Source organism: Podarcis filfolensis (assembly GCF_964270895.1).
Source record: "Podarcis filfolensis genome assembly, chromosome: 16".
NCBI lineage: Eukaryota > Metazoa > Chordata > Lepidosauria > Squamata > Lacertidae > Podarcis > Podarcis filfolensis.
The window spans coordinates 18,535,584-18,552,616 of NC_139620.1; the positions used below are offsets into that span (position 1 = coordinate 18,535,584).

At 50.3% G+C, this 17,033-nt stretch overlaps 1 protein-coding gene across 1 annotated transcript; it reads right to left on the bottom strand.

Annotated features, from left to right (window-relative positions):
* Positions 1-5,326: 5,326 nt before the first annotated feature.
* Positions 5,327-15,305, bottom strand: FAM89B (family with sequence similarity 89 member B). Its single transcript, XM_083590721.1, has 2 exons — positions 14,157-15,305; positions 5,327-7,705 (listed from the first exon to the last, which is right to left on the bottom strand). The coding sequence occupies exons 1-2, from the start codon at positions 14,412-14,414 to the stop codon at positions 7,421-7,423; spliced, it is 543 nt and encodes a 180-aa protein (XP_083446847.1). The 5' UTR covers positions 14,415-15,305; the 3' UTR covers positions 5,327-7,420.
* Between the last annotated feature and the right edge of the window lie 1,728 nt (positions 15,306-17,033).

A 17,033-nucleotide genomic window follows, 5' to 3' on the forward strand; every position in this document is an offset into this window, starting at 1 on the left:
AGCTGATCCAGCCCAAGGAGTTATCTGACCCATTTGGCATCTCTCGCTCCAAAGCCTAGTCAGGAAAGTGCAAGCATGCTTTGAAAGCCTGGTGCGGAAAAGTGGTTCTCATGGCACAAGCCTGTGCACAGCTACAGGTTCCTGGTGGCTGGGAAAGTGCATTTCTTGCTTTTCTCAGTGCGTACAAGAGCTCTAGAGGTGGGGAGGAGTACTTGGGGGGGTGACAGCCCCACCCAGGACAAACAGAGCCTTCCTGTGACTCAGCCTGGCAAGACCCGGCTGCTCACCCTGACACAGCAGGTGAGTGAGGCTGCCCCTGGGGCAAGACTTACAGGTGCCTTTGGCCCAGGGCCTGAATAGCAAAGAGGCATCTGGGGACGCCTCGTTTTCTGCTGAAGTTTCTGAGAAAGTTGCCTAGACAGAGCAGGACAATTCGGGCGAAGAAGGAGGCGGCGGCATTGGATTGCCAAGAGAGGCTGGCTGGGAAGGCCTGAAGTCCTGCTTGAAATGAACAGAGGAATATGCCCTCTTCGGAGTCAGTTCCCTGTGTCATTTCCAGCCCAGTATTGCCCACAGCAATACCCAATATTGGGACGTGGGTGGCGCTGTGGGTTAAACCACAGAGCCTAGGACTTGCCGATCAGAACGTTGGTGGTTCAAAACCCCGTGACGGAGTGAGCTCCCGTTGCTCGGTCCCTGCTCCTGCCAACCTAGCAGTTCAAAAGCATGTCAAAGTGCAAGTAGATAAATAGGTACTGCTCTGGCAGGAAGGTAAACGGCGTTTCCATGCGCTGCTCTGGTTCGCCAGAAGTGGCTTAGTCATGCTGGCCACATGACCCGGAAGCTGTACGCCGGCTCCCTCAGCCAATAAAGCGAGGTGAGCGCCGCAACACCAGAGTCATCCGCGACTGGACCTAATGGTCAGGGGTCCCTTTACCTTTTATTGCCCACAGCGGCTGGCAAGAACCAGTGGCGTAGCGTGGGGGGTGCAGGGGGGGCCAGCCGCACCGGGCGCAACATCTGGGGTTAGGGCAAATCCACGGGTTAGGGGGCACAAATTACTTGCCTTGCCCCGGGTGCTGACAACCCACGCTACGCCACTGGCAAGAACTCTCCAGGGTTCCAGGCAGGGTCTGATCTGGACATGCTGAGGACTGAACCTGAGACCTTCCAACTGCAAGGCACATGCTCTATCATGGAGCTCCAGACCTTTCCTAAAAGCTGCACGGGGTGGCCCTGTGACTGGGCTCTGGGACCTTGGTTACATGGCTTTGGGGCTTTGGGCAAGTCACTCGCCCCCAGCCTCAGGTGCCTTTTAGAGGAAGAGCAGAACATCAATTTGCAATTTTCCAAGGTGCATTTAGCAATCAGGGTGGGACCACCGTGCAGGAGGAGAGAATATGTTCTGTGTGCAAAAGGTCCCATTTTCAATCATTTCCAGGTAGGATCTGTGAACGTCTCCAGTCCAAAATTCTGGAGTGCCACTGCTGGTCAATGTGGACCAAGGCTAGCTAACTTGTGGGTCTCCAAATATTGTTTGACAACAACTCCCATAATCTCTTGGCCATTGGCCACATTGGCTGGTGGGAGCTGTAGTCCAAGAACATTGGGAGGACCAAGATTAGCCATTCCTGGTGTCAACAATATTGAGTTCTATGGACCAACAGTTTGACTCCATGGGCGCCAGCTTCCTATGTTCCTTCTGCTGATAATGTGTGTGGATGCTCAGTGTCCTTTAACTGCATGCAAAGTATTACAATTGAGGTTTTACTGAGGGCAGGATTAGATAGGAGATTCCTTCCAGCTTTTCAGGGTTAATCATTTTGTACTTAATGAGAGAGAGATAGCCCTGGCACAAAAGCCATACGTGCTCTTGAATTGCTCAGAATTACCTTTGGCCTGCTTCAAATACGTCCTGTTCACTATTTTAATGTAAAGTGATGAATGTTAACACCCAACAGTGTTTTGTGCAATGGTATTTTGTTATCTCCATGAAAAAAGTGTGTGTGTGCACGCGCGCATACACAAAACCGTCCCACAATTCTGTAAACAGCCTTGCTCTTAGAATCTCCTCTTCCCACCATGTTGGATGGTTTCTATTCAGTACACGAATTCCCAGAAAGCACTGAATTTGGGCTGGAGCTTTACTGCTGAATCTCTTTCCAGTTCCAGCAACGAGAATGTGCGAAATGTCGTCCTCTTCTCTTCACTGGTAACCCCCCTCTGCAGCTTCTGCCATGCTGCCTGGGGCTGTTGAGAATTGCAGTCTGGAGGGCACCAGGTTGGCAAAGTCTGGCTCTACACAAAGGCAGGGTTGGAGCTCACCAACTTTTCTCAGGCAGTAGGGGAAGGGGACAAGTCCTCCAACATAGGACATTGTTACCCAATACAGATTAAGTCATGGGTCATAAGGCTGGGCAGAGAACACTCATTCATTCCAGAGGCTGGCCTGTGTTCTTGTTTCTGATCCTTAGTTCTCCTTAGTTCTTGTTTCTGATCCTTTGCTTGCCACATTTTGTGCATTTCCTGAGTGCATATCCAGCTGCCATCCATGCTCGAAAGCCAGAGAGCTCGCAGGCTTTTATCACGGAAGATAGTATTGTAGCCTAAACACCAGATCAAGTAAGATAACCGAAATCTAGGCAGCTCCTCAAAACCTTCCTCCTTCACCTTTGAAGTGAGTCTTTCTTCTTTTTCTTTTGCACTGCAAAATGCCTGGAACAACTGATCATCCTGATACACAAAGTCAGAGAGGCCCACAAGTCTAGCCACTTCTGAGATCCCTCTCAGTTGTGGCACCAGCAGCTGTTTCACAACTCAGCCCAAAGGAATATTCCAAACCCCTGATTTAAGGAAGTGCATCAGTCCCTGGAAGAGTGAGGCAGATGTAAATAGGAAACTCAGAAGCTGTGTGTGTGTGTTGGAAAAATATTTCAGACTTCTGGGAGCCAGCATCTAAATGTTTAGACATCTGTCACCCATGCTCAAAAGCCTGGGCGCATGCAGGGTTTTGAGGCAACACAGAACACTGTATTCATTTGTTCCAGCAAAGCGAAGAGTTCTTTGTAACTCCAAGAGACGGGGCAAATTCACACCACACTCTTAAAAGCACAGCCAACTCACATTTAAAGCACATGACTTTCCCCAAATAATTATGGGACCTGTTTGTGCAGTTCCTAGCAACCTTAACAAACTACAGTTCCCAGGATTATTGGGGGACGGACGGACCATGTGTTTTAAAGGCACAGTTTGGATCTGCCCCCACTCCCAATCTTGCTTTCCTTTTCTGCCACCCTCGTTGTACGAGGAAACAAAGCAGCTCAACTTTGCCGAGGAGTTGTGTATAGACTTGGTAGACATTCCCTGGCACGATGCCAGAGCCAAGAATGGGCGGAAACAAGGAGCTGGGGAAGCCCAATTATTGAGACAATCTGAAAACCAGACAGATTCCAGCAGCCTCACAAACAGGAAGAAGGGAACAATGGTTGCCTCAGCGTGAAAGGGATACATACGCTGGGGTGTGTGAGAGCAAATACTGAGCAACAGATCTGTAAGACTTCACCCAGAGCCTGTTTCGGTTGATGTTTAAGGCAGTGATGGTGCCTCTGACCATGTGCAGAGTAGCTGCACAACCTGGGGAAGGGGGGAACCTGTGGCCCGTCAGATGCTGTTGAATCCTTACCCTCGGCATAAACCAGGCATAGGCAACCTCGGCCCTACAGATGTTTTGGGACTACAACTCCCATCATCCCTGACTACTGGTCCCTGTTAGCTAGGGATCATGGGAGTTGTAGTCCCAAAACATCTGAAGGGCCGAGGTTGCCTATGCCTGGCATAAACCATCCCACCCACTCCCCCCCAAAAAACCTATGGATCAAGGCAGAGGACTGTCAGTAGTGGTACCATTGGAACAGGAATTTGGGGGCAGCAGGAGTCCCTCCCCATTGCAGCCTGGCAACATTTTGAAATAAACTAAGCAACACACATTGCCATAAAGTGGGGAATAAGACCATCACATCTAGAGTCTCAAACATACCTACCAGGATCCTTTAATATTCTGAGCCATGCAGAGTTTGAAATCGTAGCAAAAGAAGAGGGCATCCCTGCCAGTCTGCTGAGTGCTTCTCAATTTTTTTAGCTAAGTAGTCATCCATTTGGGATTTTTTATACCTAGTTTTAAAATAACAATAACAATGAGTCACTCTTCCGGCTTCAGCAAGAGGAAAAAACCCAAGGATCTTCCAGCTTCCTACTGTGGCCAGGCTCCCAGCAGATGTGTCTGGCTTCCAGGCAAGCAGCTGTCTCTTAATGACATCGGTGGTGGTGCTGCAGGAAGTGATGTGGGGCGATGCCCATCTCAGTGTGACACCGACACCTTTGCCAGCCAGCCTGCCAGGCTCTGCCTCTACGGCAGGGCTAGAGGAACCTTTTCTCAGCCTAAGGGCCACATTCCCTTCCGGGGGCCACATGCCAGAGTCCGAGGCAGACGTGGGCAGAGCAGTGGATGTAAATGTGGACCTTTGCACAGTAGACTATCAGGGTTTCCCAAACTTGGGTTCCCAGCTGTTTTTGGACTACAACTCCCATCATCCCTTGCTAGCAAGGGGCCTTCTCAGTAGTGGCACCCACCTTGTGGAATGCCCTCCCGTCAGATGTCAAGGAAATAAACAACTATCTGACTTTTAGTAGACATCTGAAGGCAGCCCTGTTTAGGGAAGTTTTTAATGTTTGAAGCTTTATTGTATTATTAATATTTTGTTGGGAGGCGCCCAGAGTGGCTGGGGAAACCCAGTCAGATGGGATGGGTATAAATTGTGTGTGTGTGTGTGTGTGTGTAGTTTGTTGTTGTTGTTGTTAGACCAGTGGTCAGGGATCAGGGATGATGGGAAATGTAGTCCCAAAGACAGCTGGAGACCCAAGTCTGGTAAACCCTGGACTAGTACTCTCACACAGCCCTCTCTCCTCCATCAAGGCAAGGAAGAAGCAGAATCCAAGTTGAAGGACTCATCCCCAAACCAGGAAAAAACCCTGAAAGTGAGGGGTGTGGCTTGGGGAGATAGGTATGGCCTAGGGCCTGCTGCTCCCCACTGCAGCAAGACCATCCAGATCATGAGGTAAAAGAAAAGCTGAAGTGAATATGCCCCAGAGGAGCTGGGCCTGTGTGTGTCCAGCTGTGTCCACATTTTATTCTTAGTGGCTCCAGTGGATTCCACAACAAGTAGCAGGCCTGGCCCATCATCAAACACAAGAGATCTTTTTAGAGGTTGTTGAAAACCAGGATCCTCGCTCCCACCCCAGCTTGGAATGAAACGCAGACAAGACCTGGTTCTGCGAGGCCATTTTATTCCCTGGATTCACGCCACGGTTGCAATGGGCTCCGTTGCAAAAATGCCCCATTAAAAATAAACAAAACAATATATTAACTTAGCCGTCCAAAGTTTGTACCCAGTTATATAGTGCGGGATGGGAGAGAAGCAGAAGTCTGCCCCAACCCTTGTATTTCAAGGCCTTAAAATTAAAACCAAAAACCCAGAACAATCATATATAATTAAATATTTTAAAGAGGCCGCTTTTTAGGTAACGCAGCCGAGGCACTAATAATTAATCCAGCAAACGCAACTCTGCCTAGAAAAATCTAGCAAGTAAGCTTCTTCGTGCACAGCAAGTTCCTATCCAGCTACGCCATTTTGGGATGCTTCCAAAGGACTGGGGATGGGGTGGAGGGCTGGGACAGAGCTCAGCCTCTAGAGCAGCGGTTCCCAAACCTGGGTCTGCAGCTATTCTTGGACTACAATTCCCATCATCCCTGACCACTGGTCCTGCTAGCTAGGGATGATGGAAGCTGTAGTCTGAAAACAGCTGCAGACCCAGGTTTGGGAAACCCTGCTCTAGAGAGACACAGGAAGCTGCCTTATATTCAGAGTCAGACCCTTGGTCCCTCTCTAAGCTCAGTATTGTCTACACTGACTGGCAGCCGTTCTGCGTGGTCTCATGAAGGGGCTGTTGCCTACCTGGGGATGCGCTGCTAGGGACTGAACCTGGGACCTCCTGCATTCAAGGGATGTGGGTCTTCATCTCCCAAAGAGAGAAAGAGCAGGTTTGGAGTGGCAGCCGTGGGGACTAAGCGAGGGAGGTGGCCAAGGGAAATCCTGCTACCCCAGCCCAAGAAGTCTCTTTCAGCTGGAAAATACAGTGCCTAGTTGACGTGTGACGCATTCCCCAGAAACAAACAGTGAGGTAGCCACAGGCATGGCCTCAGTTATGCCTCAAGCACCATGTACATGGAACAGAGCTGCAGCTTTTCTTTGAAATGGAAGGGGCTTCCTTGTCTCCTCTCGAGGAGACTTCCCTTCTGGCACAGCTGCAGGGTCAGATCAAGCACTGCTGGGCAGCAACGCTGGGAGGTTTCTTCTAGGTTGGGGTGGGGAAACTTGGAGACCCCCCCCCCAACGCTGCTCCCAGAGGGCTAGTGGCCAGGGATGACAGCGGCTGGAGGGCTCTCCCATCCCTTCTCCAGGAACCTGGTTGGCCACAATGGGAAGCCAGATGCTTAAAACCTAATGACTGCAGTGGCTCATCTGTCCCATAAGCCCCTTTTTCTGAGTGAGAAGAGGATGGCCTTTGGACTGGAGGCAGGCACTCCAGCCCATTGTTTTCTCCTGCTCCGGAGGAGAGGACCCAAACCAATGGCTTCAAGTTACAAGAAAGGAGATTCTGACTAAACGCCAGGAAGGACTTCTTGACAGTTAAGAGCTGTTCGGCACCGGAACGGACTCCCTCGGGAGGTTGTGGGCTCTCTTTCCTTGGAGGTTTTTAAGCAGAGGTTGGAGGATCATGGATGCTTTAGCTGAGATTCCTGTATTGCAGGGGGTTAGACTGGATGACCCTGAGGGTTCCCTCTTAACTCTACGATTCTGTGGTTCTATGCGCATTTAGGGGACCACAACCAGTTCACCCGCAACGGGTGCCAAGCTGAGGGGATGCTGCAACAAGGACTTAGAACGGAAGGCAAGAGTCAGATTTCGGCGTTGCACGGGGCGCCGCTGAAATTTGAAAGCCCAAAGTCTGCCACTGCCCAGAGGACTAAAAGGAATTGCACTCTGTTCCTGAACCGGCCACATACACAAACCTCTTTTTCTCTCTCTGGAAAGATTGCTCTGTGACATCTTGGCGGTGATTGAATGCTAAACCCCCAAAAGGTTAATTGTGAAGCGTAACGTGGTAGTTCTCCTCAGGGGTCGTTTGATTATGACGGAGCCAGCTGTAAACTGCCTGATGCAAACAGCCCTCCTCTCGCTCCTGCCAGCGACAGACCCCCTCCATCGCCCCCCCGAACGTCTTTTGCGAAAGATGCAGGAGTCAGGTTCGGCAGCCGACACACAAGGGGGGGAAAGGCAAGCACGGAGCAGAGACAGAGGCTTCAGATGGTGATGTGGAAGGAGTCCTGGAGCCACTGATCCCGGGAGTTCTGGGGCTGGAGCAGGCGGAGCCTCTGGCCCAGCGGGTTCTCCTTGTGCCCGTCGGGGCTCATCTGATCCACCTCGAAGTCCTCGTCCTCATCCGAGAAGCCGTTTTCAGCAGCCAGGCTGCCTTCCGAGTGCAGCGAAGAAGACATGTCCTGGAAGAGGCCCTTGTATTCCTGGATGGACTCGTACAGCGACCAGAGCTGGCAGAGCAGAGACATGTCCAATTGCCGGAGCCCCACCTGAAACAAAGAAAAGCAGAGAGGCTCAGCTGGAGAATCGGCAACACTTCCCGTAGTCCCAGCCGTTCAACACTTGCTACTTATTCCATGGGATGCGGGTGGCGCTGTGGGTTAAACCACAGAGCCTAGGACTTGCCGATCAGAAGGCCGGCGGTTCGAATCCCCGTGACGGGGTGAGCTCCCGTTGCTCAGTCCCAGCTCCTGCCAACTAGCAGTTAGAAAGAACATCAAAGTGCAAGTAGATAAATAGGTACCGCTCCGGCAGGAAGGTAAACGGCGCTTCCGTGCACTGCTCTGGTTCGCCAGAAGCGGCTTAGTCATGCTGGCCACATGACCCGGAAGCTGTACGCCGGCTCCCTCGGCCAATAAACGGGAGCTGGCCTGATAAAGAAGTCTAAGCTCCCTGGCCCTTGATGTCAAATCGACTCTTTTGACTTTGAGGGCTTTTTGTTCTCCTCCTCTGCGCTTAAACAAAACAAGAGCATGAGGAGACCCTTGCAGCAGGCCAAAGATCCACCGAATCAAAAATCCTCTGCAGGGAACCACTGCAGAAAAGACCTGTTCTCATCTTGCCACCCTCTGGACCCCTCGCATTGGGGGCACACAGAGAAGGGCCTCCGAGGATGATCTCAGGGTCTGGGTAGGGTCCAGGGTTTGGGACAGGACTCTTTCCCAGATGTACCTGGAGGTGCCAAATTATGAGCTCTGCCACAGAGCTTTGGTCGCACTGCCTTTCCCCACCGTCTCACTTTATTATGTACTGTTATAGGAATTCTAAGGTCTTATATATATATAACATAAATGTTCATAAATGTACAAGGCAAACACATACATAAGTATATAAACCACGTGTCTGAAATAGTACAGGAGAGCAATCCTGAAGCCATTTTGACTTTCCCAAATTGACCTCAAATATTTCTCTGCAAGGAGGAAGGAAATGGGAAAAGCTTTCCATTTGTCTTTGGACTGTAGGGGTTAGGTAGGAGAAACTAACAGAAGCCAACCAGAGAATATTGAGAAGCAAAGCAGCTAGTAAGTATGATCTTTATTAAACAGGGTCCCCCACTCCCCCACACAGGGATGGAGGAGAGAAACCCAGAACATTGGTGTGCAAGCTCTTATATAGACTTTTAAAATTGTCTACCCTGTAGTTCAAGACCACCCCCCAAAACATCAGACATACATCACAGAAAGAGGTGGTCCCCAGCAGAAATTTGAGTGTGTTGCTTCTCTCCTGTCTGCCAGGATACCTGATAATGCCTTATCTGATTGCCTTTTCTCGACTGCCTGGCTGTTCCTTTGAGATGGTAAATACTTATGGTAGTTCCTGGATCTCTTATGCATATTGATAGTTTGCTCAGCTTAACAGACACTTGCCAGACTGTATTTGCAGGGAGGTGTAAGCCCCTACAGTACAAAGAGAGAGAGAGTAAACTATAATAAAAAAATGGTGCCAGAAGACAATTGCTGCAAACTGAAAATGGGTTTCTAGTATGGGTTTCTGCTGTGTGTTTCTGCTGCTCCCTGCTGGAGGAGGAATGCACAGCACATGCTTTGAAGCCATGCCAAGTTGCACTTCTCCTTGACTTCCATTTGTTACATTTAACGGTTACAGGCAACCAACCCAATTTACGTGGGGGCTGTGTTTAAGTGAAACAGTGCATATTTGAAACAACATTGGAAAAGCCTGCGAAGAACCTCTCAAACTCTGGAAAACCTTGAAAAACCCTTTTTAAAAAACCAGACTCCCTCCAAACTTCCTTGCTCAAACTCCAATAATAATAATAATAATAATAATAATAATAATAATAATAATAATAATTTTATTATTTATACCCTGCCCATCTGGCTGGGCTTCCCCAGCCACTCTCGACGGCTTCCAAAAAAAAACATTAAAAAACTCCAACTCTCCGCAGGCCTCAAAGGCTCCTGGGATTGCACTTGCAAAGGCTTGTGGGATTGCTAGGTGCTGTTTCCATGCCTTTTTTGCCCTTTCTGGGCTCTTCTAGGGACATTTTTGCAATTTTTATATTAACTTCTGGGTTCGGCGCAATGCCCACATGCACAGATCCGTGGGGAGTTGCCTGTGCTTTTAAGTGGACTGCAGTTCCAAGGGTGGTTTGCTGTCTCTGTTGAGTTTGTTTTCCCAACCACCTCGTGGGGGGGAGGGCCACTGTTTAGTCTCATTCTCCTCACACACAGGAAAAGTTGAAGTTGTACCCAACCGTACAGCGTAAAAAGAGCCCTGATGTCTCAGACCACCAGCCTGTCTGGCCCAGCCTCCTTTCATCACAGTGGCCACCCGGATGCCCCTATGGGAAGTCTGCAAGCAGCACCCGAGGGCAAAAGCAGCCTGCCCCACTTGCAATACCTGACAACTGGCAGTCAGAGGCATACTGCCTCCAGCAGCAGACCACTGTTAGAAATTAGTCAGGCGCCAGGCGCGTTTTGCGACGGTCCAATTGTGACCATGTGGAGATTCGTGGATGTCAGGTTGGCGACTGGGGAAAGTAAGAGAAGGATCTGAAATATTTTCCTTGAAGCTTGGATCTGTTCTATTCTGGATAGTTTTATTTCATGTTTTAATGTTGTGAACCACTTCGATATTTCTTCTTTAAAATATAAAGCAGTATAGAAATGATGACGATAATGATAATGATAATATATCATTGGGGGGAAAGTCATTCCGTTGTGGCAACCATAACCTAGGTGCCATTTAGCAATTAGCTTATATATCTGAGTTTCTAACACTGCAGAGGACATAGCCTTATCGTGCACAAATCCCACTTTCCCAGAGTTCATAGATGGAAGCTCTAGGCAGAGATGGGAGTACCTGATGTCCTCCATTGCCCAGGAGCCCCTTCAGCCAGCATACCAATGGTCAGGAATGATGCGAGTTGTAGATCACAGGATCCTCACGCCCACTCTAGCCACTGTACCATACTCTCTCCTGGATTACCATCCTTTCACTTACTTTTAAAACTGCCAGTCATTACAAAATGGGTCTCAAGGCAAAACACTAACAACAGCTGTAGGAAAAAAACCTTATGTTTTACTCTAGCCTATTTAGAATTCATTAACACGGAATGCCATTGGACACCACTAAGCACTGCATTAATGTAGACTTTGGCTTATATCAAATGATCTTCACAGCCTGACATTTGATTGAGTGCACGTAACTACTTCTAATTTCCTGGGCACTGACTGCAAACAAAGATGTCTTGTAAGTAGCAAGTTTGTCCTGATCTGACGGCAGATAACAAACACTCTAAAGATGCATAAATCCAGGGTGACTGTTTCAAGGAGGCAAAATACTCTGATCCTAGTTGTATTTTACAGGTGATTATGTACTATGCATGATGCTGTTTTACTGAGCCCAGTCGATGTATGCAGGTTGATCCAAAAGCATTTTAGCATATTTACCATCCGGCTAAACTGATAATTCAGGGTGGGGTGGGGATGATTATGCTTTTCTCCAGGAGGAAATCCAATGTGGCATGCAAAAAGGTTTTTTAAAGACAAACAGACCATTGGCATACAGAAAATACTTAGGTCTCTCCAATAAAGTCCAAATGGTTATCAATAAAAAAGTAAGGGTGGTGTCGTAGTTAGAGAGTAGGAACAGGGGAAAGTAAAGTTAAAATCGCAGAATCGCAGAAGGCCTTGTGCAATCTGCAGGAGGCTGATGCAGGAAAATGAGAAGCAGAGCACCCCAAATCTATGCCTGTGCATGTCAAGCTGACTGGGTGACCTTGGGCCAGCCACTCTCTCTCAACCTACCCTACCCTACAGGGTTGTTGTGAGAATAAAATGGAGCAGAAACCATGGCTAGATCTAGACACATCAAAGGAGTGTTTCAGTTAAACCACATTGCAAACTTTGTATGAGAAATCGGGTTGGCAAAAAACGGAACTCCACAGCGCCACCTGGTGTCACAGTGTTAGAATGCCTTAGCAACACATATAAAACGCCTTTTCTTTGCCAATGTAGCTGAGTCCCACGTGTATTTAGAGGGGAGATGGGCTGGAAATGGAAATTTAAAGCACATGCACACTGGATCAGGGCTGTGCGCACACCACAGAGCACTAAGAAAAGCCGAATCTGGCCTCCTCAAGTCCAGAAAGTGGTAACAAAGCTTTACAATCATGTACCTTAGGGACGCGGGTGGCGCTGTGGGTAAAACCTCAGCGCCTAGGACTTGCCGATCGCATGGTCAGCGGTTCGAATCCCCGCAGCGGGGTGAGCTCCCGTCGTTCGGTCCCAGCTTCTGCCCACCTAGCAGTTCGAAAGCACCCTTAAGTGCAAGTAGATAAATAGGTACCGCTTTATAGCGGGAAGGTAAACGGCGTTTCCGTGTGCTGCGCTGGTGCTGGCCGCCAGAGCAGCTTCGTCACGCTGGCCACGTGACCCGGAAGTGCTGGCTCCTGGCCTCTAGAGTCAGATGAGCGCACAACCCTAGAGTCTGTCAAGACTGGCCCGTATGGGCAGGGGTACCTTTACCTTTTTACCTTAGGGTTGAGCTACCTAGCAAGGAAGGTGGCTCAGCCAGGCGATCAATGCCTTTCCTTGAGAGAGGGGGTGGTCCCCACTTGTCTAAAGGAAGTGGCGGTGAAGACCACCCCTTTCAGAAACCCTCCCTGGGTTTGGAAAACCTAAGCAAGGAACTCCATGTCAGGCTAAGGTGATTGTTCTGTTAGGACAAGTGTTTTGGCTTGCCAGACCAAACAATTCTCCTCTCCCGCCTTGTGGTGTTGCAGGGGTTCTCGCAACCCCCACCTCCCTGAGCCAATTCCGGGGGCTGTGGGGGAAGGGGGAAGCCCCACTGTGCAACAGGAGTCCTTGGGGAGGGCCTCCAATGAGTTGACTCCCACCCTAAATAATTATTAGCTGGTCCCCAATGCCCCCTTCTTGGGCAAGATTATTGCATGAAACCAATTTTCTAGAGCCATTTCAATCGGGGTTTAGGCTCGGAGAGTTTCGATCAGCCCCATAGAGCCTTCAGTGGGGAGTGCTGCAGGGCTCGATCTTATCCCCCATGCCGCTTAACATCTACATGAAACGGCCAGCGTTTTGGAGTGCATTGTCAGCAATATGCTGATGAAATACAGCTCCATTTCTCCTTTAGACGTGGAGGCATGGCAGCAGATGTGCTAGCTAGACAGATGTCTGACCTCTGTAACGGACTGGATGAAAGCCAATAAACTAAAACTTAATCCAGAGGGGCTGTTAGCTGATGGTTTCCTAGACCGGATGGGTGAGGTTTGGCCTGATGGGGTCACACACCTCTAAAGGAGCAGGTGTGCTGAATGGGGGTACCTCTGGGTCCACCAGCGTCACTTGAGCTGATGTCTTTCGTCAGCTTCAGCCGATGGCCCAGCTTATATTTTTCTCTCTATCTGGACAGGGATAGCCTAACTTATGTTGTCTGGTAAACCTCTAGGTTAGATCACATTACGCCTACATGGGAATGCCTTCGAAAAGAGTTCCAAAATGGTAGCTGGTTCAGCATTCAGCAACCAGATTGCGGACAGACGGCTTTCTTGGTACAACTGCATTGACTGGCAATTAGCTTCTCAGCTCAGTCCTGAGTACTGGTATGACCTATAAAGTTCAGGACCCCAGTGCCTCAAAGGCTGCCTATCCACACTTGAACTATCCTAGGCCCTGCATTCATCATCTATGAAAACAGGCCTTCTCAGTGGTGGCTCCCCATTTGTGGAATGCTCTCCCTAGTGAGGCATGCCAGGCACCATCACTATGCATTTTTAGGCACCAGGCAATACCATCCTTATTTCACCCAGGCCCTTAATTTTGGAAGTATGTTTGGGACCTGTGTGGGGTTTTTTTTACTCATCATTTTAGTGGGGTGGGCTCTTGCATTTTAGCTTTTGTTTCACTCTTGATCTTAGTGTTTATTTTGGTACATCGCTTTGAGTCACTTTTGTGAAAAAGAATATGCGTAACTGCGCACTCATAACTGCCCTGTGTTATTTATTCAGGTTCTGCTGGGGAACAAAATTAAGCTGTGCCCTGCCTTGCGACCAGCTAGAAACCTTATTCAGTGCCTTTCTGGATTCCTGCAGACACAGTCATATCCTTGCAGTCAATTGAGGACTAAAAACCTGCAGAATTTTGTAGCCCAATACCACTATCTATGCAGGTGGCTTGAAAGGACCTGAGAAATGCACATTCTGGTGGAACCCAAAACTTGAGTGGCCCAAGACAATTTGTTGCCCAAGGCAGAATAGTAAATTACCCTCTCCAATGACAAGGGACACAGCATCCAAGGCTGGCCCAGTTATGTTGGCACATGAGCTCGAAAACCCCACAGGTGCGTCTCCCCGCGGGCACATACACAAGAGTAATAATACATCAGATAACTTAACAACTTCCTCCTCTTTCATGCCATCCCTCTGCCCCGTAACAGGTCCGCCTGAGGGTCCCGACTTACCATCTCCTTGCGCAGCACCGCCAGGGCCGAGTCCAGGTTGGCGGGCTTGCTCCGGAGCAGCAGCTTCTCCGAGGCGGCCTGGGACTTGCTCAGGTCGTCCTGGATGCGCGTCTTCTTGCTGTAAACTTTCTCAATCTCGCGCCACGAGCCTCCGCTGGAGTTGAGGATCCCGCTGAGCCCCTTGGGCAGCGGGGGGAGACCCTCGATGGCGCACACGTTCCCCGCCAGGCTGTCCTGGGAGGACTGCAGGCAAGTCATGGCGAAGGAGAGGAATACGTTTGGGGGGTGGGGGAGGAGAGGAGACAGAGCAAGAGGGGGGGGTCGAAATCAGCCCCCACCCGCGCCCGGGGATGGAGAGAAGAGGCCGGAGGCCGAGAGGGAGCGCCCACCGGACGGCAGAGCTAGCCAGCCCCCAGCCATATACGGAGGTGAACAGAGATGGCGGGTGGGGGCGACGCTTCAAAAAGGAGAGGTTCGGGGGCTCAGGCCTACCGGTCTCCACGCCCAGTTGGCTGCAGAGAAAAAGGCACTCTGGCTATGCTCAGGGGCCCCCTCGAGACTGCTGGCTTAGGGACCTATGCAGGCTGGGAAACAGGCCCGCGCTGTCCTTCTCTCCCTCGGGCCGGCTAGCTTACCGAGGCCGGCTCGGAGGCGACCCAGCTGGCTCCCCGCATCCCGCGGCCCTGCTCCGGCTGCTCCGGACACCAGACGGCAGTGTCCTCGCGGCCGACCCGCTTGGCGCAGGAGAAGTGCCCCGGCCGTGAAGAGCGCAGCTCCGCCCGGCGCCCGTCTCCGCCTTTGTTCACGCTCTGCCCGTGGCGGCGGCGGCGGCGGCGGCCACACCCGCAGCGCCCCTGCCTGCCTCCCCGCTCGCTTGCCTGCCGTGGCGGCGCGCACAAGGACGCCGCTTAAAGGGGCGGCCGCCGCAGCGGGAGGCAAAAGGACGCCGGGCCTCCTTCGCCGCTTGAGCCCGTTTTCAGGGCCGGGAATGAGCTCTCGGACGTGGAGCACGTGCAGAAGTCGACGCCCTTCCCACTGACGGGGAGAGCGCAGGTGCCGCGTCTCCAGGTTGGCAAAGGGGCTTGTTGAGCGTGGCACGGGACTGCAGGGGTGCCTGAGCTGACGCAGGGCTCCGTTTCCTTGGAATGAAGGTCAGCGGAGACTGTGGTTTCTTTGAGATATATATCTAGAGTGCCAGCTTGAATAAAATATGGGGGGGGGGAGGTAAGCCCCGCATAATCGATCACAAGACGCGGCACACGCACACCATTTGAAATACTTTCTGGGAAGGGGGCGAAGGGGCCTCTGCCCCTAGGAGTTGGTTCCTATGCTATTTCAGACCCTCCAAATCCCAGATTTACAGGAATTGTCCCAGTTTCTGATTGGATCCCGGAATGTCCTGCTTTTCCTTAAGACGTCCCTATTTTCATCGGAGAAATGTTGGAGGGTATGGAGTCATGCGACTCCGGAACCAAGGAGATAAGTAATTATACAACCTTTAGAAGACAAGCTATATAGGGAAGTCTGACCTGGTATAAGCAGCTTCTTATATTCCTAAGAAGTCACTGAGGATGCACAGAGTATCCCAAACCCTCAGGCTGCTTCCAGCATCGCTAAACTCTCTGCCTCTGTGTGAGGCGAGAGCTCTGATCTTCAAATGCCATCCCTGCAGGTATATCACCCTTGCCTTTCATGGAGGAAATATCAACCCATCTCCCCTGAGCAAATAATTTGCTTTATCAAGAATGGTCAGTTCAGAATTCCCCACCTGTTAACCATATTCACTATGTGCCATCTGTGACAGGCTACTTTGCCTAGCCAATGGTAGAGCCCACCCTGCTTTTGGCAATGGCTAATGGGCTAAAAACCAAGCCATGTTCCTTTTCTCCAGCACTGCTTTACTGGAGTCTGAGACCTAGTGAGAAATCCGCCAGAGGTTACCATATCCCAGTCCTTGTTGTGTCCTTCCAAATGACAAGCTAATATTTTTACCATTGTGCTTCACATATGCTGACCCTATGTAGAACGCTAAGCCTGCCGATTTTGATCTGCTTAGGTCTGCCTAACTCTGATTAGGAAAAATGCAGTTTGTGTTATTGGTGGGGAGAGAAGCTTGGCACCTTTCCGCTATCAGACTGCAGCTCTGGAAGACTGCCACTGACTGATCGTTTCTCAGTGCATCCTTTCTCTTTCAAATGACACCCAACTTCCCAACAGGAATCATGATAGGGCAGGCTACAGTTGCCTGCTTGTGGTAACATTCTCTACTGGATTTGTTTACTTCCAGTGCAGAACACCAAGGTATTAGGCCAGACTGGGGCTTAGTGTTGCGTAACTGGGGAGGACCATACCTTGGTAGCAGAACATGTTTGCATGGAGGTCACAGGCTCCATCTCTGGCATCTCAAGAGAGAAAGGATCAGGAGAGTCACAGGAAATGCTGCTAGGAAGTAGCTCATAGTCAACATAGGCCAGCCTGGTGCCCTCTGTTTCTAGCCACAGACCGGGGCAGCTTTAAAACAGGATTGGCCAACTTCAAGGACAAGGCCATCAGTGGCTACTAGCCACAACAGGTATGTTCTACCTCCATTGTCAGAGGCCATACACCTTAAATGCCAGTTTCTGGGAATCACGTATGGGGAAAGTGCTGTTGCACAAGGGTTCTGCTTGCAGGTTTTTCATAGGCATCCAGTTGGGACACTGTCAGAACAGAAGGCTGAATTAGATGGGCCTCTAGCCTGCTCCATCAGGGCTCTTGGGTACACAAGGCAGCTTCTCCTGTTCCTATTGCATTTGTCTGTTGTCATGAAGCATAAAAACAGATGCGTTCCAAATTCAGCCCCAGACTCATAATGCAAATGCAGAGAAACCTTGGTTG

Coding starts and splice junctions, on each gene's coding strand:
- FAM89B (XM_083590721.1), bottom strand. CDS start 14,414: ATGACTTGCCTGCAGTCCTCCCAGGACAGCCTGGCGGGGAACGTGTGC. Junction 7,706..14,156: donor CGGTGCTGCGCAAGGAGATG/GTAAGTCGGGAC, acceptor TCTTTGTTTCAG/GTGGGGCTCCGGCAATTGGA.